At 55.8% G+C, this 25,245-nt stretch overlaps 1 protein-coding gene across 1 annotated transcript in view; it reads left to right on the top strand.

The window, feature by feature from the left end:
• Positions 1-25,245, top strand: part of KCNQ4 (potassium voltage-gated channel subfamily Q member 4) — a 54,914-nt gene that overhangs the window by 28,966 nt on the left and 703 nt on the right. Inside the window, exons 7-18 of the mRNA XM_061184016.1 lie at positions 3,407-3,497; positions 4,155-4,281; positions 4,489-4,664; positions 5,307-5,432; positions 5,844-5,954; positions 6,137-6,232; positions 9,126-9,214; positions 10,955-11,116; positions 17,851-18,071; positions 19,811-19,910; positions 22,064-22,195; positions 24,793-24,922. Of these exons, the coding sequence (XP_061039999.1) occupies positions 3,407-3,497; positions 4,155-4,281; positions 4,489-4,664; positions 5,307-5,432; positions 5,844-5,954; positions 6,137-6,232; positions 9,126-9,214; positions 10,955-11,116; positions 17,851-18,071; positions 19,811-19,910; positions 22,064-22,195; positions 24,793-24,922 (1,561 nt within the window). The remainder of the gene's footprint in view (positions 1-3,406; positions 3,498-4,154; positions 4,282-4,488; positions 4,665-5,306; positions 5,433-5,843; positions 5,955-6,136; positions 6,233-9,125; positions 9,215-10,954; positions 11,117-17,850; positions 18,072-19,810; positions 19,911-22,063; positions 22,196-24,792; positions 24,923-25,245) is intronic.

Raw genomic sequence — 25,245 nt, 5'->3', positions numbered from 1 at the left:
GGAGTGAAGGATTTCTGTCCAGGGCTGGGGTGAAGGCCCATCAAAATTTGGCTGCAGCCCTCCCAGAGGAGGGGGCTGGATGGAATAACCTCAGGAGTACCCTTCCGCCCCGAGCCCTGTGTCGGTGGTGGTCCCCATTCCCGGTGGATGTGGTGCTGGGTTCGCTGCGTCTTCTGTGGTTAATTACTGAACGTGAGGAGCTGGTGTTCTCCCCCACCTCTCCCTGTGCCTTACGTCTTTGCTGACTCAGCTCCTGCCTGGAACTGGCACAGGAGGCCTCCTCTTCCTCACTCATTCAACCAAAACCTTTTACTGACATCTACCACCTACGTCCTCCCCCGTGGGGCATGTGCTGGGCTGCAGCCCTATACCTGCCCTCCACGCAGGCTGGGAGCCCTGTCCAGGGAGGTGTAAGTGGGCCAGGGTGGAGCCACGCCCTTCCCATGTCCCACCCCATCCCCCCGTCAGCCCCCACTTTACGGATGCCGAGACTGGCTCAGAGAAGGTAGGTGACTTTTCCAGGGTCACACACACAGCAGGACCGGAATTTGAACCCGGGTCTCTCTGACTCGGAGCCCATGCCCCTGCCGCGATGAAATATGAACACAAATAAAGCGCCATAGACAGTGACTTGGGAGGCAAGCACTGGGAGGGGGTGTTCTGAGGGAACAGTGGGATGGGGGCATCCCAGCAGGAGCATTGGGGCGAGGGGAGCGTGAGCAGCACCTCATCAGGCTCCAACGGTGAGTCGTTTCAAGCAGAATGCAGTGTCAGCAGTCCCAGGTGGGGACACTCTGGGAACACTTTGGAGAGGCTGTAGGTCTATGCGTTTCCGGAGAAGCCCATTCCCTCTGGAGTCTCTTCCAGGAGCAACACCCCCATCAAAAGGAGGAGTGCTTCCGGGAGGCCAGCCCCGTTCCCTTTTGCCGCATCTGCAGCCTGTGCCCCACATCCTGTCTTCCCCTCACATATTCACATTCTCCCTGAGTCCAGCAGCTTCTCTCCTCACACCCTTTCCCCTCTTCCCATCCACTGGGGAGTTGGAAACCCTGGCTCTAATCTCACCCCTGTCCTGGACATCCTGGGTGACCTTGGGTGAATCCCTTTCCTCCTCTGGGCCTCAGTTTCCTCATGTGTGCAATTAGGGTTGAGGGAAGTGTCGGATGAGTTGGATTCTAAAGTTCCTTCCATTTCTAACCATCTGGTTCTGGGCCACTCAGTAGCTTCCCACTGCCCTCCGGGAAGTTCCAGGCCTGGATGGCATGGCTCCCTGCTGCCTGATTGCCCTCCACACACCCTCTCCCCCTCTGCATGTTCCCTCCCTACCTGTCTTCCCCAATCCCCTTTCCTTCCGTAGCTGTCTCAGTATTTAATTCCCTCAGGCTCCCTGACTTCAGACTATACTACAAAGCTACAGTAATCAAGACAGTATGGTACTGGCACAAAAACAGAAACATAGATCAATGGAACAGGATAGAAAGCCCAGAGATAAACCCACGCACATATGGTCACCTTATCTTTGATAAAGGAGGCAAGAATATACAGTGGAGAAAAGACAGCCTCTTCAATAAGTGGTGCTGGGAAAACTGGGCAGGCACATGTAAAAGTATGAAATTAGAACACTCCCTAACACCATACACAAAAATAAACTCAAAATGGATTAAAGACCTAAATGTAAGGCCAGACACTATCAAACTCTTAGAGGAAAACATAGGCAGAACACTCTATGACATAAATCACAGCAAGATCCTTTTTGACCCAGCTCCTAGAGAAATGGAAATAAAAACACAAATAAACAAATGGGACCTAATGAAACTGAAAAGCTTTTGCACAGCAAAGGAAACCATAAACAAGACCAAAAGACAACCCTCAGAATGGGAGAAAATATTTGCAAATGAAGCAACTGACAAAGGATTAATCTCCAAGATTTACAAGCAGCTCATGCAGCTCAATAACAAAAAAACAAACAACCCAATCCAAAAATGGGCAGAAGACCTAAATAGACATTTCTCCAAAGAAGATATACAGATTGCCGACAAACACATGAAAGAATGCTCAGCATCATTAATCATTAGAGAAATGCAAATCAAAACTACAATGAGATATCATCTCACACCGGTCAGAATGGCCATCATCAAAAACAACATCTAGAAACATCTAGAAACAATAAATGCTGGAGAGGGTGTGGAGAAAAGGGAACACTCTTGCACTGTTGGTGGGAATGTAAATTGATACAGCCACTATGGAGAACAGTATGGAGGTTCCTTAAAAAACTAAAAATAGAACTACCATACGACCCAGCAATCCCACTACTGGGCATATACCCTGAGAAAACCATAATTCAAAAAGAGTCATGTACCAAAATGTTCATTGCAGCTCTATTTACAATAGCCAGGACATGGAAGCAACCTAAGTGTCCATCATCGGATGAATGGATAAAGAAGATGTGGCACATATATACAATGGAATATTACTCAGCCATAAAAAGAAACGAAATTGAGTTATTTGTAGTGAGGTGGATGGAGTTAGAGTCTGTCATACAGAGTGAAGTAAGTCAGAAAGAGAAAAACAAATACAGTATGCTAACACATATATATGGAATCTAAGGGAAAAAAAAGTCATGAAGAACCTAGTGGCAAGATGGGAATAAAGACACAGACCTACTAAAGAATGGACTTGAGGATATGGGGAGGGGGAAGGGTAAGATGTGACAAAGTGAGAGAGTAGCACTGACATATATACACTACCAAACATAAAATAGATGGCTGGTGGGAGGCAACCGCATAGCACAGGGAGATCAGCTCGGTGCTTTGTGACCACCTAGAGGGGTGGGATAGGGAGGGTGGGAGGGAGGGAGATGCAAGAGGGAAGAGATATGGGAACATATGTATATGTATAACTGATTCACTTTGTTATAAAGCAGAAACTAACACACCATTGTAAAGCAATTATACTCCAATAAAGATGTTAAAAAAAAACAAACAAAAAACCCATGAAGGCAGAGGCAATTGTCCTCATTCTGCAGGTGAAACCATGCTTCTGCTGTCTTGGAGTTCATAGGGAAGGGGGGATTCCTGGGTCCCTCCCTCGGCCAGCCCAGACAGACCTACCACCCACAGCTCAGTGACCACCTCTGTGAGCGGCAGCTGCCTCAAGGGCAATTGAGAGGGCTGTAAGGTGTCTGTGAGCTCAGCAGCCTCCTGGAGCTCTGGGGCTTCTCCCTTTGGTGTCCAGCACCAAGCCACAGCTCCAGGGAACTCTGATTCTTAGTCTGCTTTCCAGATTATTCTTCCCAAATGAAGCTTCCCTCCTCCTCCTCCTCTGACTCTGCAGCCCCCTGCCAGAGGCTCCTTGGCTGCCCTGTCCATCCAGCAGTCTAACCCTCTCCTTCATGCTGCTATTGCAGATTTTTGCTGGTCTTCAGCTGCCTGGTGCTGTCCGTGCTGTCCACTATCCAGGAGCACCAGGAACTTGCCAACGAGTGTCTCCTTATCTTGGTGAGTGCCGGAGTCTGGGTCTGAGGGAGGCTGTGTCGGGGTAGCACCTCTGGTCTGAGGGTGAAGGTGGAGTGAGGCTTCTCATACCATGGCTCAGAGAGTGGCTTGCTGTGCTGTGTTCTCTGACCTGGTGGCTGCCCCTCTCTGGGCTTCATCCCTTGCTTTATAGCAGGTGTTGGGAGAGCTCCCGCCTCTATGCCAGGGCTTATGGTGGGCCCAGAGGAGAGCCACTCCTTCTCAGGATCAAAACTGCTACCACCACCCCTGGTGTGATGGGGGTTTTCCCCCTAACGGGAAGCACCTTGGAGGGTCACAGTGACAGACAACCAACCACCCCTTATGTCACCTGGTCAGGGTTACAGAGGCTGGGATGGCTGGGAGGGGGAGGGTGGGATGAGGAGAAGAAAAACCCAGACAGCTCATGGGGACAGCAAGGGAGGACAGATTTGGGCTTTCAGTCTCTTTGGAAGACATGGAAGAAGCCACTTCCTTCTGGAATCCTCCTCAGGTCCATCCAGGCTTAAGAACCTCCAGGAGAGGTGGTCTGAGGAAATCCTAGTACCCCTAACCCAGGGACTCCGGGCTGGGTGGGTGCTGTGTGACCTAGACCCCGGTCCTGAAGAGTGGGGACCAGAACTCAGGCCCCTGGTCCCACAGGAATTCGTGATGATCGTGGTGTTTGGTCTGGAGTACATCATCCGCATCTGGTCCGCTGGATGCTGCTGCCGCTACCGAGGATGGCAGGGCCGTTTCCGCTTTGCCAGAAAACCCTTCTGTGTCATCGGTAATGGGCCTACCCAGCCCCGCCTGACTCTTGACCCCAAGCCCCAGGGTTAACACCCTGACCCCAGGACCCTGGCTGCTGACACAGACTCAACAGACCTTCCCAATCGCCCCCTCGGCCCCAGGAACCCACAACGTCGGGTCCAGGCATGGGGTAGGTTGGCTCCCCGGCGCTGGCCATGACCTCGCCCGCTCTCCGCCCCTGCAGACTTCATCGTGTTCGTGGCCTCGGTGGCCGTCATCGCCGCCGGCACGCAGGGCAACATCTTTGCCACGTCTGCGTTACGCAGCATGCGCTTCCTGCAGATCCTGCGCATGGTGCGCATGGACCGCCGCGGCGGCACCTGGAAGCTGCTGGGCTCGGTGGTCTATGCTCACAGCAAGGTGAGGCCGGGCGTGTCCGGGGGCGTGTCCGGGGCGGAGCTGGTGCAGCAGCTGGAGGGGCGGGGCCGAGCGGAGGCGGGGCCGTGGTAGGGGAGACCAGGGACCCAGCGCGGGCGAGGCCACAGGGGCTACCTCGGGGGGCGGGGCAAGGGCGGGGTCTGGAGGGGAGGTCAGGACCAGGCCAGGAGGCGGGGCCTGAAGGGCAGGGCTTGAGAGTCTCAATTGTAAGCTTCCGGGTTTGGGGGTCTACGCTTACAGCGAAGTGGGGAGCTGGAGCGGGGTCTGAGGGTGGGGCTGGGGCGGGACAGGATGTGGGGCGGGCTGGAAGCCTGAAAGTGGGGCTTGGGGGGCGGTGCAAGATGGGCTTGTGGGCGGAGGTCTGAGCATGGAACCTGGAGGGTCAAGGGCACGGCCGGGGCGTGCTCTGAGGTTTTGTGAGGGCCTGGCTCTTCCGTGAAGGTGGGGCAGGGTCTCCTTGAAGGGAGTTGCTGAGAAAGAAAGGCAGGCAGAGCCACCTCCAGGGACTTCCGAGAGATGGGTACTCCTATCCCCTTTCAGAACGCCTCCCATAGGCCATTCTGGGAGCCGTCCACCTCCCCACCTGTGCCAGGTGTGTGGTCTCATCCCTTGCTGACCCCACAGGAGCTGATCACCGCCTGGTATATTGGGTTCCTGGTGCTCATCTTCGCCTCCTTCCTGGTCTATCTGGCTGAGAAGGACGCCAACTCCGACTTCTCCTCCTACGCCGACTCGCTCTGGTGGGGGACGGTGCGTGAGGGTCTGTGCAGGGCCGCCCTTCTCCCTGGGACCCTCCCCGGCCTGATCATCGTGACCCCGACCTAGGGGCCTGTCCCTGTCCTCTCGACTAAGGCTGGGACCTTCGTGACCAGCCTCTGTGTTAGTCCCCCAACTTCCCCAGTGAACCAGCATGTGACCCCATCTAGTTCCCTACATCAAGCCCTTGTGACCTGTACCCCTCTCCCCCTCCAGCACGGGGGAGGGGGAGAATCCATTTATGCTTCTAACCAGCCCCCCGTGACAAGTCCTTGTGACCAGTCCCTGTGGGCAACCATGGAGGCCTCCTCCCTTGTGATCAGGCTCCCACCCGCCTGTGACCCAACAAGCTCCTGTGGGTGGCCCCCGTAACCAGCCCTGCAGGTAACCTGTTTGTGTCCCCAGATTACACTGACGACCATTGGCTATGGTGACAAGACACCACACACGTGGCTGGGCAGGGTCCTGGCTGCTGGCTTCGCCTTACTAGGCATCTCCTTCTTTGCCTTGCCTGCCGTGAGTCCCCCTCCGCTTAGGATGGCCCAGCCCTGGGCGGGGGCGTCCTGGGGACAGATCCTGCTTAAGCCCCGTCCAGCATTTGCATGGGTGGTGGCGGGCACCTCAGATGGGCAGCGGTGGGGGCACCTTTTGTTGTCCCCACCATCACCATATTCCCCGAACCATGCCTATCGTCCTAGGGCATCCTTGGCTCCGGCTTTGCCCTGAAGGTGCAGGAGCAGCACAGGCAGAAGCACTTCGAGAAGCGGAGGATGCCAGCAGCCAGCCTCATCCAGGTACAGGACGCCCAGGAAGCCCCTGAACTGAATTGGTGTGTCAGCTCTGTATGGTGACCCTTGTGTCCCAGCTTCACAACTATGACTCCACTTTGAAGCTCAGAGAGATGTGACTTTTCTGGGGTCACATGCCAAGTCAGGGACAGAGCTAGGATGCTGGCTAAGATTGTCAGAAATTTCTCCCTGCACCACATGCCCAGTTCAGGGCTAGCCAGAGCTGTCCCATTGACCCACTGCAACCCCAACTCTACATGGCCTGAAGTGGAGTGGAGACTGGACAAGAGGCCCTAGGTCCCTAGTGGAAACCCAGTCCTGCCACCCATCAGCTGTGCAGTCATCAGTAAGCCTGTTCTACTCCCAACACCTTAATTCACCCCGCAAGCACTCCCACAAGTGAATGTTGTAGCTACAAACCGAGAGAAACACCTTGAAAGAAAGAAATGGTTCTCTGAAGAGCATTTTACAGGGGACCTGGCCTGATCTGACCTTAAAGGGGAACTCAGGGATGACTACACTGGGAAACTGACACTTGAGCAGAGAGCTGGAGGATGGGTAGGAGTTAACTAGGTGAAGAGGTGAAGAGGGAAGCCTTCGAGGTAAGGGAACAGCGTGTGCAACGGTCCCGTGGTGAAAGGGAGCAGGGTGTGTTTGATGACCAGGAAGGAAGCTAGTTGAGACTGGAACAGAAAGCTCAAGGAGAGTGTACAGTGGAAGGGTTTGGATAAGTGGGCGAGGTCTAGACCTGAGGGCCAGAGAGAGGAATTTAACATTTTCCTAAGAACAATGAGGATCCATTAACAGGTATGGAGCAGGAGGAAGGGGTGACATGATCAGATACGTGTTTTGAAAAGTGGTGAGTGGATTGGAGGGTGACCCGGGTGTGTGGAGGGAGCAGATAAGAGGCTCTGGGAACAGTCTGGGTGAGGCGGGGTGGCGGGTGACTTGGACTAGGGTAGCAACAGATGAGACGGAAAGAAATGGGCAGATTCTGCATATTTAGGAGGTGAAATTAGTGACATCAGGAGTGAGGGAGAGGGAGATGGCAGGGTGACTGGCTTGCCTGACTGGATGGTCGATGACCCTCCTCACTGGAGGGGGACCAGACTTGGGGCATGGAGAGTGTGAGTTTGGCTGGAGCATGCAGAGTCTGAGGGGCCTCTGAGCCCCTGAGGGGGGATGTTGAAGAGGCCACTGATGTACTGGTGTGCAGCCGAGGTGAGGAATGTGCTGGGCCTTGTGTGCAGATGATAATGAAGTGCTTGCCCAGTGGGGAGAGGAAAGAAGGAGGAGAGAAGATGGTCCAGAGCTGGGCTTTAAGGAACCTCAGCATTTCGTGGCTGGGTGGGCAGAGTTGAGCCAGCCGAGGAGGCAGAGAAGGAACAGCCAGAGGGGTGGGAAAAAAGCAGGAGTGTGTGGGCTCAGTTTCCCCCACTGTCTGAGGCATTCCGACGGGGCACGGGCTGAGGTAAGACTCTGATTTTTTTGTGACTCCGTGACTCAGCCTTGTGCAAGAGAAACCTCTGCGAGAAATAGTTCAGGGAACATATGCACAGCCTGCCTCGGCCTGCTCCCCAGCTGGCCATGCTCTGACCCCCCAGCCCAGGTCTGACTCAACGCTCCCTTATCTTTCCTCTCCAGGGTGGAACCCCCCTCCCATCTCTGCTATCTCCAGCCACCAGCCCAACCTTTCCTTCTTAGCATCCCTTGGGGCACAATGGCTGCTGTTCCCTGGGAGCTGGCCTTCCGAGGGGCATTGTAGGGGCAGGTGGCTGGCACTGGCCGGGCCGAGAGACAGCTGGTATTGTGGTGCCCATAATTAATGAGACAGCTCTGGCAGCTGCTCCCCAGCCCAAGCCAGGGGCCTAGGCAAGCAGGAAGTAAAAATATTCCTGTCTTGGGAGGGTGCCTGGCTAGTGAGGTCCGCAGTGGGCTGTCCCTTAAGGACAAGAGGCACCCGAAGAAGGGTCCAGTTCTGCTTCCTCCTGCCCAGCACCTCCCATGCCTTCTTGCCCTCGCTGATCACCCCACTCACAGTCCCTACCTGGCTCTTCTCTTTACCTGGGGGGAGAGGGACTGTCCTTCCTCTTGTCTGACCGTCATCCCTCCTGCTGCAGAGGAAACCCTGCAACTTCATGGATGCTGAGGGGTTGGTAGGTGATGCTCTTTCCTCCCCTCGTCAATCCCATGGGCAGTGACAGGCAGCTGGGAAGGAGGGGGTGGGGTTATTATTAGTAACAATGGTTTATTCAGTCAGTGTTCATTCCCCAAACATTTGCAGAGCACCCATCAGGTGCCAGAGGATACGGTGCTGACCAAGACACAGCTTACAGTCTAAGGAGAGAGAAAGACATTAATCAAATACACAATGAATAGATATTTATCAGCTGTGGTAACAGGATATAACAGGAGTGTTTAAAGGGGGAACTTGGTATTAAGTGCCTACTATGTGCCATGCACTACGCTTGGCATTTAATATACATTTGCCCATTTAGTCCTCACAACACTCTGTTAGGTAAGTAGTATTATGTCCATTTCACAGACGTGGAACCTGAGGCTCTGCACATTTACTTAATTTGCCCACGTGAGTAGGTGGCAAAGCTGGGATTGGAAACCCACTTCTACCTGATGACAAAACCGCAGCCCTTAACTCCCATGCTCCAAGGCCTCTGGCTCTGATGCTGACTGTGCGTCACCTTGGGGAAGTCTTTTCTCTCCAGGCCTCCTTCTAGCCCTGCTGGTGGCTATGGAGTTGGAACTGGCCTCTGGCTCTGAGTACCCTTCACCTGGCCTGAGGACTGGGTTCTTTTGGGGGCAGAGGGCTGGTGGGGGGCTGAGAGGCCTCTCTGATGCCTTGTCCCCCACCACATCCTTCCCCTTTCTTCCACACCACCAGGCTGCATGGCGCCTGTACTCCACCGACACAAGCCGGGCCTACCTGACAGCCACTTGGTACTACTATGACAGCATCCTCCCGTCCTTCAGGTAGGTCCTACTGCAGGGGGAAGGGGAGGTGGGTGGCTGGTAGTAATGCCCCTTGGGAACAAATGGCTGGGACTCAACCCTGGAGGGGGGCAAAGGGGTGACAGCTCCCAGGGGAGCATCTGGGGCTGGCTCTGTAGATCCTGTGTCACCCAGAGCCTGGAACGTCCTCTCTCCCACTCTGCTATGCCAGGGAATGCGGTGACACTGGACACAGGGCACGGGGTGGAACCCTGCCCTGCTGGCTGAGCCCTGGGTCCTGGGGTGTTGGCAGGCCACATGCTCACCCAGAGTTGTTGCCACTTAGGGCAGTGGCCCAGGCAGCTCACTCCCCACAGTCTGAGTTGGGGGCAATGTTAGCGCTTGCCAGCCTGGCGTATTGCAGCTGGGTAGAGACAGCGTGGTGTGGGCAAGAACGTGTGTGCCATGTTGGGTACAAGCACCCACCCCAGCACCCCCATGCGTAACTGATTTTACTGTCCCAGGCAGCAGCCTTAGGGCCCAGAAGCAGGTTCGCCTCACTGGCCCAGGCTGGGGTAAGACTACACGGGGGTGGCTCCACACAGGGAATCATTAATAGCATCACCAAGGTTCGTGTGGCCAGGTGCCTGGCCAGGCCCTGAGGCAGGAATGAAGACCTTGGAGAGCGGCTCAGTCCCGTGGGCAGGCGGGCAGTGAGCAAGGCAGGGCCAGGCTGCTGCGCTCAGCGTTTCTGCTGGCGCCTTTTTTGCCTCATTAGTTCTCCAAGAGCAGCTGTTGCGTGATCCCACTCACCCCTGCACCTGGCTGCCCCCATCCCCGCTCCCTCTCAGCCCCAGGGGCTTTCCAGGGGAGGAGCAGGAGAGAAGGGGCTGGGAAGGAGGGGCTCCCAGAATCACACTGGTTCCCCCCATCTCTCCACCTGGCAGAGGCAAGCTCCCACCTTAGAGACAGGGATGGTGGTTAGATTAGAAGGAGCCGTCCTTTCTAGAAGTAGTCCTAAGGACTCAAGGCCAGGCCTTGGGGAGTGGGGCAGGGGCTGGTTTGTTAGAAATATGATGTGTGTGATGGGGAGGGAAGATTTGGGGAGGTGGTCTTGGGTCCTCTGGAAAGAGGAACAGAGCTTGGTTTGGAAATTCTGGGTCCACTGATCCTCCTTTTCCCTGGACCTCAGTTTCCTCATCCATACAATAGACAAAGAGGACAAAGAGGGGAGATATCCTTCTTGGGTTATAGAAACAAGAAATGGCCTGAGAGTTAGGAAGAAGCTGAGCCCTCAATCTAGTCTCCAAGAGCCCAGTGGCAAGAGTGAATGCTGCAGGAGAAGGAAGCTGGGCTGCCCTATCAAGTCTCCCTCCTCAGCCTCAGTTTCCCCCTAAAATCCAGTCGGATCTGGAGGGCGAGGATTTCAGGGCTGCCGCTGGCCTCCGGGTGGGCACAGCTCCACGTCCAGGTGCTCGGCTTGCTGAGCAGAGAGTGAGGTGGATTTGAGCTCCCACCTGCCCCCTTGGGAGGGTGCCCTCGAGTGGCGCCCATCCTGCACAGTCATACTTGGCACCCTTGAGGGTTTCCCAGGAGCTGAGTATAGAGAGAGAGGGAGGAAGGCTAGTCTCCCACCCCCACCCCTGCCCATGCGGGCCTGGGGTGTTTGCCGAGCACCTCCAGAGAGGCAGGGCCTGGCAAGATCGGTCAGGAGCTCAGCGCCCTCAGGTGAGGGGGCGGTGCCAGGGCCCTGCCTGCTGCTGACGGTGCCCTATCCTGCAGAGAGCTGGCCCTCTTGTTTGAGCACGTGCAACGGGCCCGCAATGGGGGCCTACGGCCCCTGGAGGTGCGGCGGGCGCCAGTACCCGACGGAGCGCCCTCCCGTTACCCGCCCGTTGCCACCTGCCACCGGCCGGGCAGCACCTCCTTCTGCCCTGGGGAAAGGTAGGGGCCCCCTGGGGCTGCCACCTCCTCTTGCTTCTCCTCCTCCTCTTCCATTCTCTGTCTCATCCTCTCTCAGACCTGCCTCCAGCCACTATGTGGGCCTGTGCTGGGGACTCCCAGACCTTGTCATGAGGCCTGGGCCAGTTGTCATCAGAGGGTCTGACAGGTATAAAATGAGGGTCTCTCTGGAGAGGCCAGAGTGGACTCATCGTTTTGTCACCTTGGGTTCCAAGGGTCTGAGTGGGGGAGATGTCCACACCATCCTTTCCCATCACCTCCTCCATTCATTCCATTGTCCTCTTTCTTTCTCTGTTTCCACGTCCCCCTCACTCTTCCATCCCTGCACCCCCACCCCTCCCGGGAAGCTGGAGAGAGGAGGAGGCCGCTGGCCACAGGTGCTTACGGCTCAGGTAATCGTGGACACCATACTGGGATGTGAGGGCAGGGACCCCCCCTCCCCCAGCATGTTCCTCTAGAAGGGGCTTGACGCTGAACTCGCCTCTCGGGAACTAGATGCCACCTGGAAAGAGAGCTCTGTGACTAAGAACTGCTGTAGGGCCTATGTAAACTCAACCAATGACTAATGCTCTTGTCTTGTGCAAGCCTTGTCCACAGCTTTGCTAATCCCAGAGGGTCCTCCTGGGATTCTCCCACAATGCCTTTCTTCCTTACAGAGGGACATTTTGCCGTCCCAACAGTCTCTTTCCCCTTGACCTGCCTCTCCTGGAGCTTTTGCATCTTGAAAGAAGAACAAAGAAAGAACAATGCTTACCCTCACGTAAATGTTCATAAATAGTGAAATTTCAGGCATATTTTGTTAAGGGAGGCCCACTAACTCACAATATGGGAAAGCGGCTTCTCCTGTAGAGGTGTAGCTTTGAGGTCAAGGATTCAATCCCCCCACCGCCACAATCACCCCCTGTTGCCTACCCATCTCTTTGTTTTGTCTCATCTTTACATATCATCTCCGAATCAGCCAGGTGGACATCTGGGCCTTGAGCCTCAGGTGTGATTCTGAGTCCCAGGCCCAGAACAAGGGAGGGGAGAAGAGGTGAGCCACTCGGGGATCAGAAGGAGGAGGTGCAGTGAAAGCCTCTGCTGCCTGGTGCTGTGTGTCCTTGAGAAAGTCATCAGGCCACTCTGAGCCTCTGGGTTTCTGGGCTAAAAGGGCCTGGGGAACAGGGAGGAGGGGGTTCTGGTGCAGAGGATGCTGGGAGCAGAATTCCTTTTCCGGTCTCAGTGAGGGCACTTCTGGCCAGGGGCTGAACAGGAAGTGGGTAGAGAGGGAGAGCCCCTCCAGGTCTCTGTGGGGAGGGGAAGCATGATTGGCCAGGGTAGGCTGGGAGTTCACTGGAAGAGGGTCCACGGTGCAACCCCACTTGTATTCTTTGTCACTAACTGAATGTCCTACAGTGTTATCCCCACACCCACCCAACCACAGCTGACAGGTAGAAACTCAGAAGTTTTGGCATTTGAGCACCACGGCCCACAGCCTGAGCCAGGGCTCTCTGTAGCTTCAGTTCGCTCTGGTCTCACTCTGCCTGAGTAGGAAGACACTGAAAATGGAGATTATCCTGGACTCCAGCACCGCTACCACCCCCTGCAGCTGCTCTGGGTCTCTGGCCCCCCAAGGCCTAGGAACAGATGACTGCCGAGAGCTCGGCCATCGCTAACTCCCAGCCTGTGTCTGTCTGCCCTGCAGTGTCTGTGTGGCTGGGGCTTATGGTGCTGGTGGTGGAGTGTCCCTTCTTCCCAGGGACGCCAGGGGGCTGAGCTGGGACTTCTAGGAGATCAGGCACCAGCCTCAGGCCAAATGGCCATATCCTTAATCTTGGCTCTCTGGGCCCTGTGGGGTGGGTGCCCAAGACAGGACCACCCCCCCAAACACACACACACACACACACACCCCTGGTTGGCCACACCTTCAGTGGTGCTTGTGGGTGGATCCAGGCTGAGCCGTTCCCAGGGGCACAAGGAGCAGGACTTCCTGAGGGTGGCATTGCCAGGGCCAGCACCTCTCTCTGTGGGTTTTGTGCTGAGGTGCTAAGACAGTGGTTCTCAGAGCATGGCCCACTGACTCCCTGCATCGGCATCCCATGGGACATTTGTTCAAAATGCAGGGATACTGGACCTCTCCCCACGCCCACGGAATGAGCATCTCTGGAGAAGAGGCACAGAATTCTGCATATTTAACGTGCTCCCCATGAGATCCTTATGCAAAGCTGGAGAACCTCTGCATTCTGGGCATGTGGGCTGGAGGATGATTTGAGCTGGGGGGGGTCCTTCTCTCCCACCAGCCACAGGAGGCCAGCCCCATCCTGGCAGCTCCCCATGCTCTGCCCACCTGCCTCCTTCCCACTAACCTCTGTTTGTGTCTTGTTCTCAACTTTCCAGCCAGATGTTTAGTAATAAACGGAGTTTCTTTCGGATCCACACCAGCTGGAGACCGAGGTACCCCCTCGCCTGCTCCTCCAGTTCCCGCTCCTCCTTGCCCCACCCAGTTCTGGGGCTGGAGACGGGGACAGGATGGGCCAAAGACAAGGTGCATGTGCCTGCCGCCTGCCATCTGCCTTGGGGCCCTGACGAGCCCCTCGCCTTCCTGGGGATGCCTCTGCCAGGTCTGGTGCCCAGTCTGCCAGGTCTGGTGCCCAGTCTGCCAGGAGGGACACCTACAGGAGCCTTGGGATGAGTTCTGGCTCTGCCGCTGACCCCCCTGCGTGATCTTGGCCAAATTGCTTCCCTTCTCTGGACCTCAGTTTCCCATCTATGGAATGGGCAGATTGAACTAGAGGCTCTCTGAGGGTCCTTCCCACTCTGACTTTTGCCAGGCCTTTAGCTTCCTGGCTCCCCGCTGCCCACCTAGATCCCAGCAGATGCCTGAAGGAGCTGGGACTGGCACCTCCTTTGCTAACTCCAGAGCCCAGTTCTTTAGCTGCCTCATTTAGCCACTACATCCCTTGGTACCTGCCCTGTGCCAGGCCCTGCACTAGGAACACAATGATGAATAAAACATTGTGCCTAGAGAGTTGCAACGAGTAACTGCTATTCGGCGTGATGAGCACAGCTAAAGGCAGAAGCAGAGGGCCTGTGGAGCTTGCGTCAGGCATTTCACCCGGAGAAGGCCCCCAAAGGAGTGGCTGTGAGGGAGGGCCTTCCAGGCCAAGGAAGCGGTGTGCACCAAGGGGAGAGGGTGAGAGAGAGCGCGGCTTTGGCAAAGAACAGGCAGCCCAGCGTGGAGGTCGGGAGCTGAGGCTGGGTCACGAAGAACCCAAGGGCCCCGTGTGAGCTTTATCCTGTTGGCACTGCCTGGCAGCTTGGGCTTACAGAGTCCTGGGTTTCCCAAAGTGCCTCAGGATCCTTGAGGATCAGGGGGCCCATGAGGAGGAGATGGGTGACGGAGCTCCTGGCTGCTCTATCAAGAAGCAGTGTTTCTTAGAAACACGGGTTCTGGATCTGAGCCTGGCTAGGGGACCTCGGGCATAAGCCCTCTGTGCCTCCGTTTCCTCCCATGTAAAATGCGGACGATCGTAGGGTCTGCTTCCGTTCAAACTGTGCCTGGCTCAGAGGAAGTGCTATATAAATGTCGGCCTCATGCAGTTTGGTATGTTATGATATGAGCTTGGAAACCATGGCTGTAGGACACGGGCACATGCTGGAGGATAAAGCCGAGGAGTCTCTGGGCCAGATCTGCCCCTTTGCAAGATTCCTTGGGCTGTGTGGGTGTGGTGGGCAGGAAGGGCGAGGCCAGGGTGGAGAGGCCAGCCACGCGCTGTTTCCCAGTCCTGAAGAGAGGGGCTGTATGCAGCACCAGAAGGGGTAGGCTGCCTCCCCCCACGCCTCTACCGCCGAGCTTGGCCTTCGGCAGGCAGATGGAGTCCTTAAAGAAATCCCTGTGGGAGTGAGCACAAGGGTTGGGTCCAGCAGAGCAGTCAGAGGGCAGCCAGTGCCCCGAGCTTACCCTCTCGCACAGGGAAGCCCCAGTCAAGCCCACACATCTGTGCCCCAGACACCAACAGACGCTGCAATCAGTTTCTCACTGGCACCATTGATGTTTTGGGTCAGAAAATTCTTTATTGTTGGGGGCTGTCACATGCATTGTTCGGCATGTTTAGCTGCGTTCCTGGCCTCTACCTAGATGCTAGGAGCAACCCCCAGAGTGACAACCAAAAATGTCTCCAGCCAAATGTCCCCTGGTGAGCAAAACAGCCCCCACCTGAGTATCACTGCCCGAGACCCTATCCTGGCGGCTTGTCCCAGAGAAAGAACATAGTCTCTGCAGTCACAGAAAACTGGGTTCCAGGCCTCGTTCCATCCAGAGGAGCTCTACGACCTGGAAGCCGAGTCACCCCCTTCCATATCTGTAAAATAGGGGTGGTAACTCTGGAGCCTGCCACCTGAAGTGGCTGAGAGCTGAAAAGGCTCAGGCAGTCAGACTGGACCTTGTGTGTTCTGAGGAGCCGGGGAGGGAAGGAGCTCTTTCGATGTCCACTATGTGCCAGGTTTCTTTCCATTTTCTTTGAGCTTTTAGGCTCCAAAGAGGCTGACATGAGCCATTTTCTGGGCGCTGCCCAAGGAGCTGGAATCCAGGGCCGCCCCTGGGAAAACAGTGCCTTCTTACCTTGAAGAGGAGCCCAGGGTCTCTGGCTGGCTGGAAAGTTACAGAACCCCACAAACCACGCTGGAAGCTCCTTCAACCATCACAGAATCAGAGCTGGAGAGGGACCTTTCAAGACCTCTAGGGCAAGCCCCCATCCCCTTCCTTTATCAGTCCTGCTGAGTGCAAACTCAGTCTTGCTCGCACACTTCTCGTGACAGGGAGGTCACCCCCTTCCCCCAGAACACCACTGGAGTGTTCTGACACTTGGCTGAGTGTCAGGGCCTTCTCCACCCCCCTCTCTTCCTCTGCCCCTTGGAAGAGTGGAGGACAGAAGGAGGGGCTGCACGGATGGGGTTGGGGGTGCTTGCCAGCATGAGGAGAGCCTGAAGGAACAGCTCTGCGGAGGAAAGTTTGGGAGAGCCAACCTCAAACTTTGGTTGGAATCTTTGGGATGTGCTGAGGGGATCCTGGGCCAGCAAACAGCATGCTGGATTGCAGGGGCCGCCCTGTCCTTCTCTTCTGATATCTTCAGGGCCCCCATCCTTGACCTGTAACCTCTCCCCTCTGGGCAGAGGTTCCTACCCCTAAGGATGGCCCTACATCCCAGTTGCCTTCCTGAAGGCACCTGCTGAAGGTGCCCCTGGTTTCAAGGTCTCCCTCGCCTCAGCACCTCGGCTCTATACCCTGTGCCCCATGCCCTGGGCATGGAGGACCATGGCTCCCACTCTGCCCTGAAACCAGAATCTGTCCTCTCCTCAACCCTGGATCTGAAAGTCCCGGAGACTAGGTGACACAGTGTCCTCCCCCAGCCCCGGCCCCATCTCAGAATTCCTCCCAGACTGTCTGGTGCTCTCCTGAGCCAGGGCCCTGGACATTTGGGGTGGAAGGGCCCCAAACGTGTCTGAAGGGGGCCCTTCAAGTGGCAAGCCACAGCAGGGAGGCAGTGGTGACACCACAGGCCACGGGGTGGGGATGTTTGCATAGGTCCTATTCAGACAGCGACAACGTGGTCCTTGAACCTCTTGGACACAGAGTTACTCTACCAGGTATTGGTTAAGCAGGGCCTGTCGCGGGGAATCTGAGGCCTCCCCTCACCTGTCTTCCTCCAAGATTTGGGGAATGGGTGAGGAGTTTGGGTGCGGGAAGGGAAGTCTGAGTACACACACAGATACGCACACGTGTGTTCACACATACACAGACATGTAGATGCTGTTGAACTGCAGACTCAGGAGGCTGTGGGGGGGGGGTCACATGAGCAGGACGTCCGTCTGGGTGGGCAGAGCTCAGGCAGGGGAGACCACAGAACAGGTTATAGACCTTCACTGGGAGGAGGGGCACCAGGCATGGCCTGGGCATACTTGTGGGCCCATGCTGGGCCAAGAACCCCAGCAGGCCAGTGCACTGCACACCTCCAGGGGCACCATTCTCACTGAAGTCTGAGTGATGGAGACTTTGGAATTTTGCAGTGCACTGCCTGTACAACTGTACCAGGTCCTAAAGCCCTGACCTGACCAGTGTGGGGTCAGATAGCTCCAGCGGTGGACAAAGGAGGAAAATATAAATTGACACGTGTATACACATGCTGACGTAGGTACACACACTGGCACCTGTGTGCATGCAAGCACACACCCTACACATGCACATGCCCTCAACTCCACACAGCCCACCCCTGTGTACAGGGAGGAGCTGGGGGCCTAACTCAGTGTGCATGGCCAGGTGAGCTTCTCCATCCCTCAGCAGCCTGTCTGTCCCCAAAGGGGTCACCACCTCCACCCACCCACCTGCCTGGGCCAGGCCCAGCTCCCCCGTCTCCCTGTCTGTCTCTGACTCCGTTCTTGGATTTCTGTCACTCTTTCCACTCTGACATCTGTCTCCTGTGCACCCCTTATCTGTCTGGGCAACAAGGGGTGGGGGGTGGGAGTGGGGAGGGGAGTTGTTCAGACTGACCCTGGATCAGCTTCTCATAGGAGTCAGGGCCCCCCTCACCACACCCTTGTCCCATCCCAGGAAGTCTCCCCTTGGTGGAGAATCAGCCCCAGTAGCTGCCCCCAAGCCCTAAGTCAGCAGTGTCCCCACTCTCACCGGCCCCCAGCTCCTGCTAACTCGGCTCTCTCCCCCACCCGACCTGCTGTGCCAGCAGCCGTATAGGTATCAAAGACCGCATCCGCATGGGCAGCTCCCAGCGGCGGACAGGCCCCTCCAAGCAGCACCTAGCATCTCCACCGATGCCCACTTCCCCGAGCAGCGAGCAGGTGGGGGAGGCCAGCAGCCCCACCAAGGTGCAGAAGAGCTGGAGCTTCAACGACCGCACCCGCTTCCGGGCCTCCCTGAGACTCAAACCCCGCGCCTCCACTGAGGGTGAGCCCTTGCGGGTCTGGGGCCAGGACCTGCTGAGGGTGGCAGGGCGGACACAGAGTCTGGGCTGGGGGTGGAAATACTTGGTTCTAGCCCCAGCTTTGCAGCAGATTGACTATCTTTGGGCATCAGTCTTCTGGTCTGTAAAATGGGCATCATAATACCTGCTTTGCTGATGCTCCAGACAGTTTGAGAATCAGAGGAGAATGTAGAGGTGGCATTTGGTAGTGGTTAGGAGCACAGGCTTTGGAGCCAGGCTGCCTGGGTTTGAATCCTGGTTTTGTCACTTATCTTGGGCAGGTAACCTAATCTCCCTGGGCCTCATTTTCCACATCTATAAAATGGGGACAAGAAGCATATCTACTTCATAGGATTGTTGTGAGGATTAAATGAGATTATCCACAGTAGGTGAACAGAAGAGTTCTGGAATATAGTAAGTGCTCAACAAAGGTAGAGGTATTATAAACATGCTCTGGAAGGAGCAGGAAGCCATCCTTGCTGAACTGAGCCCTGACTGTGTACGGCCCCATGCTGGATTATCTCGTTTACTTCTCTCAACAACCCTGGGAAGTAGGGTCTGTCTCTATCCCCATTTTATGGATGTGGAGACTGAGCTCTCTCAGCTAGTGATTGGTAGAGCTGGTATCCTCAACCACGTCTGTCCAGCTCCATGGCCCACACTCCCCACCCTGGCCCTCTTCGCCAGCCCAGCCTGGGGATATGAGGCTGTGAACCTGGTGGGGTTGCTTTTAACTGGTTAGAGAGGTCACTTTTTTGAGTTTGAGCTCTGCTCCTGACTTGCACCGTGACCTAGGTAGGATACTGCCCCTTTCTGTGCCTCGGTGTCTTCTTCTGGAAAACAAGAGGGTTGGACCAAGTCCCCTGGAAGACTTCTCCCAGCTTTGACCTGCTTCAGGGCCCTGGGTGGGAAAAAGAGTTGGGGGGGGGTAGACAAGGATGGAGGTTGGGGACGGGAACCTCGGAGGGAGGGGACCCAGCCATGCTGCCTCTGTCTGCGCTGTATCAGCCCCCAACATGCTGCTGGCTGACCACTTGGACAGCCCTTTCCTGGAAAGTTACAGAACCCCACAAACCAGTCTTTGGGAGGTGCTGGAAGTCTGGGCATGGCTGGTGCCCCGGGGCCTCTTCTTCCCTGCCAAGAAGCTGCCTGGCCTCCTGCCCCTCCTGCCCCTGTGAGGCCAGGATAGCATTACCTGTCTGTGCAGTGCAGGGCACCAGCCTCGGAGAAGCTGTTTCTCTCATGGGGGCGGGAGGGAGAATGACTTGGTTTAGGGGCTTCGTCAGTAGCAGAGCTGGGGGTGGGAGCCAGCCCCCTGACTGGCTCCTGCCTGAAGGATGAGGCTGTGTGCGCAATTGTGTGCAGAGGCCTCGAGCCCCTTGTCTTTGGGGCTCACTGGCCTGCGTGGTGGGACAGGTGGGACTTCCTCTAGGGCTGTATGCACTTTACCCCGGGCCAGACCACATGTGCCCTAAAGCAGCTCCTGCTCACCAGCCACCAGGCAGATGTTTACACGGGGCAGATGGGCATGCAGCAAACTGAGGTTTTCACTCTGGGTAGGACAGCCAGGGGGGCAGGAACCTGGTCTGCTTTGTGCCCCCAGGAAGGTTCTGGGCCCTTCCTGAGGCTCTGTCTCCCTCTCCGTACCTCTAAGGGTGGTAGTAGGGGTTGGGCATGGCCCCTTCTGCTGCCACCACCTGTCCCCCTGCCCCCGACTTTTCAGAGGGCCCCTCGGAGGAAGTGGCAGAGGAGAAGACCTACCAGTGTGAACTCACAGTGGACGACGTCATGCCCGCTGTGAAGACGGTCATCCGCTCTGTCAGGTGAGGCTGAGGCTGGAGGCGGGCCGCCCACTGCTGCTCCCCATCTGGGGCCTGCCCTCATGGCCAGGCCTGGCCTAGCTCCCAGCACGCCAGCTGCTGCCTGCCTGGTACCCTCAGTGGAAGGCGGGCGGGGTGGAGAGGTGGCATATGGCTTCCCGCAGGCTTTGTGCAGACACATCGTGTCTGGACGGCTGGCCGGGTGGGGCGGTGGGCACCGCTGCCCGTCGTGGTCCCCCTGCTCACACCTGCGGTGTCCTCTCTGCTTCTCTCCCCTTCCTCTCTCTTACTTTATGTCAGGCTCTCTTCTCTTTATTTCTCTCTCCCTAGCTGGTATCGGCATCTGCCTGTTTCTCCCTGGGTCTCCGTCTTACATGCAGTTTTGCTCCATCTCTGTGTCTCAGTCTCATCCTCCTCTTGCCTCTGTGACTCAGACTTACTGTCTCTCCTTGGGTGTCTTGACCTCTGCCTGTCTGTTTCCCCCAGGACTTCCTCCAGAGCAGTGTTTTTCAAACCACAGGTCACAACAGTTTGAAATCAACTTAGTGAAATCAATTTAGTGGGCCATGGTCAACATTAAAAAAAAAGAATAGAAAGTATCAGAGTGCATCCCTCATAGTAAGAATAAAAATGTTTATGAAACTTCTATTTCAGTTGTGTGTGTGCGTGTGTGTGTGTGTATATACTAGCTTCTGTAAACTGTATTTCTTATGATGGGTCTTGGTCAAAAAGTTTGAAGGCCCCTGCCCTACTGGCTTTACTGGCTGTCTCCCTCAACAATTCAGGGGGGGGCCAGAGTCTCCTGAGCCCTTTAGCCGTATAGCCAAGGATCTGGCCCCAAGCTCCTTGGAATGGAGTTCTGGCCTAGTCTCTGTCTCCACCCTGCCGCTCCAGCTTCACCCCTAGGCCTTCTAGACTCACGCCCTCTCCTCCCTGCCTCATGCACCTGCCTGGACACCCTCCTCCCAGAGAGTCTGAGGCCTCTCCCCACCCACTTTTTACACATCCTGTCTCTCCCCTCCAAGTGCCCAGCTTCTGAAACACAACGCCTGAGCTGCCCCCTGGCTCAGGTCAGCTCTCCTTGGCGCCTCACACCCAGCATGCCCCAATCCTGTTCCTCCTCCCATGTCCCCATGTCAGGCAGTGGCACCGCCATCCACCCTGTGCCCAAGCCATGGGAGTCGTGCTGGACTCAGACTCAGAAGCCTTTCAGTCCTCTCTCCTGCACAGCTCAGAGCTGTCCTGTGTCTCCACCCCACTGCCCTCTCCCAGCTCTTCCCCTGCAGTGGGTCTTCCCACCCGGGACTCTGCCCATCCGGGGCATCCTCCACACAGGCGTGCAGAGGATGGTTATGCTGAAGCAGAGGAAGCCACACGGCCGTCCCCACTGCCCCGACCTCCCAGTGCCCAGTCACTGCCAGGGATTCAGAGCTCTTCAGAGTAACCCCCCACCCCAGCCCCGCCACACATACACACACCTCCCCTGCCTCCCATGGATTAACCCTTTTCCTTCACATCCTGTTCCAGCTACTCTGAACTGACTCTCACTCACACATCTCCTAGCCTGTCTGTGTCCAGAAAGCCTCCCTTCATTCCCCTCCTCTTGCCCTGGGCCTGCAAAGTATCACTCTTAAGACTTGTCCCCTGACCTCCCCACCCAAGCTCTCCCTTCTCATGGTCCCCAGTCCTCTTTCTCCATTCCTTGACATGACCCTTGTCACCCCATAATTGTCTGTGTCCTCTCCGTCTCCCACCCCAGACCAGTGTTCCTGAGGCCAGGGATTGGATCTGATGCCCTTTTGGGTGCCCAGGGTCCAGCACAGCAGTGCTAACAGGCATATGCAAAAATGTCTTCCCCTAAGCTGTCATCAGCAGCAATGTTCACAGATGCCTACCTTGTGTCCCACCCAGCAGAGAGAAACCAGGCCCAGTCCCTGCCCTCCCAGGTGACTGCAGATACAGGCACATTAAAGAATACCAAACAAACTTAGGGGGCCGGGGCAGAAGCGCGGTGGGTAGGTAGGCAGGCTGGACACCCAACAGTGGCTGTTTGCGGTGGCCCAAGCAGGAGCTGCCCTCGTGCTGGACAAGGTAGCAAAGGACGGAGAGGGGGCTGGAAAAGAATCCCTGTCCTCTGAGACCCCCTCCCCCAACAGGATCCTGAAGTTCCTGGTAGCCAAAAGGAAATTCAAGGAGACGCTACGACCATACGACGTGAAGGACGTCATCGAGCAGTACTCAGCAGGGCACCTGGACATGCTGGGCCGGATCAAGAGTCTGCAGGCCCGGTGGGTGAGCCGGCCCCCGACGCGGGAGGGGGGCAGGGCGGCCGCGGCACCAATCCCCGCACGAGGTCCGTTGGAGCCCCTCTGCCGGCGCCCGAACAGAGCCCCGAGCGCCCCCGTAGGGGCCACTGCGGGAGCTGGAGTTTCTGGCCTGCAGCGCGCTGCAGCCAGAGCCCGTACCTGTTATTGAACCTGAAGAAACGCCAAGCCGCAGGTCCTCCCTGCGAACCCTACTGACCTGCTTGCCTCAGGAACGTCTTTCGGTGACTGTTTTCTCGTCCTGAAGTAACGGGCTTAAGATAATCAGTGACTTCCCATCTCCTAAGGGAATAGGCAAATTGTCCTCAATGCTGCTCACCTCTTGCCTCTGGAATCCTCCAGCACCTCTTCTCTCCACCCAGCGTATAGGAAGATTCTCACACCAAGACCCCAGTCACCTACAACTCGCCCTTTTCCTCTTGTGGCTTGCATTCTCACTGCCCATTCATTTGTTCTCTCAAGAAATAGTTATTGGGCATTTATTTGTTACTTACCAGACAGTGGGGATATGGTAGAAAGCAAATGGCTCCTGCCCTCATGGGGCTTTCATGCCAGCGGAAGGAGAACAGATGATAGTAAGTGAAACTAGAATATGTCAATTGATGATAAAGGCTAAGGAGAAAAATAAGGGTTAGGGTGTTGGGATTTGTGATTTTTAAATAGGCGAGAAGGTGACATTTGAGAAAAAAAAATTGAAGGTGAGGCAAACAGTCCCATGGTTGTTGTTTAAATAAAGAGTTTCCAGAGGGAACAGCAAGTGCAAAGGGTTTGAGATGGGCAGGTGCCTGGGATGATGATTTAGGAACAGCAAGCAGGCCAGTGCGCCTGTCCTGGCATGAGGGAAGCAGGAGATGAGGTTAGAAGGCTAATGGCACTTAGACTATATAAAGCCCTGTAGGCCACTGCAAAGATGTTGGCGTTCATCAGAGTAAGATGCAAGCATTGGAGGGCCTTGAGCAAAGGACTGATGAAATCTGAGGTATATTTTAAAAGGATCACCCTGGATGCTGTGTTGAGAATGGCCTATAAGGGGCTAGGGTGGAAGTAGGGAGACCATTGAGGGAGCTACTTCAGACATCCAGGCAAGAGATGATGGGGACTTGGACCAGGTGGCAGCAGTTGAGGTGGGGAGAAATGGTCATATTCTCGATATATTTTGAAGGTAGAGCTGACAGGGTTTTTGGACAGGGTGTAAGAGAATAAAAGAGAGAGAGAGAGGGAGAGAATCAAGGATAAAGCCAAGGTTTTGGCTTGAGCAAGAGGAAAAAAGTTGCTGTTTATTGACATGGGGGAAGTCAATGAGTGGAGCAAGTTTTTGTTTTTTTTTTAATTTATTATTTATTTATTATTTTTATTTTTGGCTGTGTTGGGTCTTCGTTTCTGTGCGAGGGCCTTCTCCAGTTGCGGCAAGTGGGGGCCACTCTTCATCGCGGCGCGCAGGCCTCTCACTATCGCAGCCTCTCTTGCTGCGGAGCAGAGGCTCCAGACGCTCAGGCTCAGCAGTTGTGGCTCACGGGCCCAGTTGCTCCGCGGCATGTGGGATCTTCCCAGACCAGGGCTCGAACCCGTGTCCCCTGCATTGGCAGGCAGATTCTCAACCACTGCGCCACCAGCGAAGCCCCGTGGAGCAAGTTTTGATCAGGAAAGGTGGGACATGTTGGGTTTGTGATGCTCATCAGACATCTAAATGGAGTGTTGATCTGGCAGAGGAGTGTGGAGTTTGGAGGAGAGGTATAGGCTGGAGATATAGATTTGGTGTCGTGTATAGAGGAATTGAAAATCTGGAACTGAAGACATCAGTTAGTGAGTGAGAGTAAATAGAAAAAAAGAAGTCTCAGGAATGAGCCTTGGGTCCTGCAATGTTTAGAGGTTGTGGAGATAAAGGAGGAACCAGCAAAGGAGACTGAGAAGGAGCGGTGAGTGAGGTAGGAGGAGAACTGGGCGAGGCTGATGTTTGGGAGTCCAGATGAAGAACATGCAGGAAGAAGGGGTGATCAGATGTGCCGAGCACTGCTAACAGGTCAAGTATAATGAGAATCAAATTTAACAACGTGGAGGTCATTTGGGAACTTGACAACAGTAGTTTTGGTGAAATGGTGGGAATGAAAGCCTGATTGGGGAGGTTTTGGAGAGGAAGGAAGGAGAGAAATTGAAGATAGAGGGTAGAGATAACACTTTCAATAATTTTGCTATAAAGAGGAGTAGAAAAATAACGTGCATCCAGCTCCAGCCTTGTCCCCCTTATAACTCACATTCCTACTTTCGTCTCTCCCTCTACCCAGTCCACCGTTGCCTGCCTGTGCTCCCGTCAGGCAGCTGTTTTACTTGTCATGCTTGCGTGTGGTGCCTTTGCTCGCCTGGTTGGAAAACCCTCAAAGCAGCGGCCGGGTACCTCCGTTTAACTCGGCCTCCATTTGGCAGATCAAACTGGCCCCTCCCTCAGATTGCCTGCTCCCACCGTGCAGGATGTCTCTCTCCCCTTTCTGCAGGCAAACTCGAATTCTTGTAGGAGAGAGTTGTGGCGAGTGCCTGGGCCCTTTGACAGTTCCCTTTCCCCACAGGGTGGACCAGATTGTCGGCCGGGGCCCCGGGGACCGGAAGGCCCGGGAGAAGGGCGACAAAGGGCCCTCCGACACGGAGGCGGTGGATGAAATCAGTATGATGGGACGCGTGGTCAAGGTGGAGAAGCAGGTGAGTGTCGGAGGGAGTTTCGCTGGTGTGGTGGAGCTAGTCGTCGACCGAGAAGCTCTGGAAGACCCCCGGGTCAAGCCCAAGGGGAGGGTGCGTTTCTCAGAGCAGCCCGGAGCACCCGCGGGGCAGGCATCCCCTGCCCGACCGGCCCCGCCTCCCAGGAGGCCCGCCCACTCCTGCTAAACGACCCCGATAAACCCACCCCCTCCGGCCAAGCCCCGCCCTACGTTGCTAGCGTCTCAGATAAGCCCGTCGAAGTCCCACCTACTTCGTCTGACCCCCTCCTCACTTGTCTCTGTCGATCACCCGGACTATCCCAACAA

The sequence above is a fragment of the Eubalaena glacialis genome, chromosome 3 (assembly GCF_028564815.1).
Source record: "Eubalaena glacialis isolate mEubGla1 chromosome 3, mEubGla1.1.hap2.+ XY, whole genome shotgun sequence".
Classification (NCBI taxonomy): domain Eukaryota; kingdom Metazoa; phylum Chordata; class Mammalia; order Artiodactyla; family Balaenidae; genus Eubalaena; species Eubalaena glacialis.
This window is presented reverse-complemented; position numbering and strand designations above follow the sequence as displayed.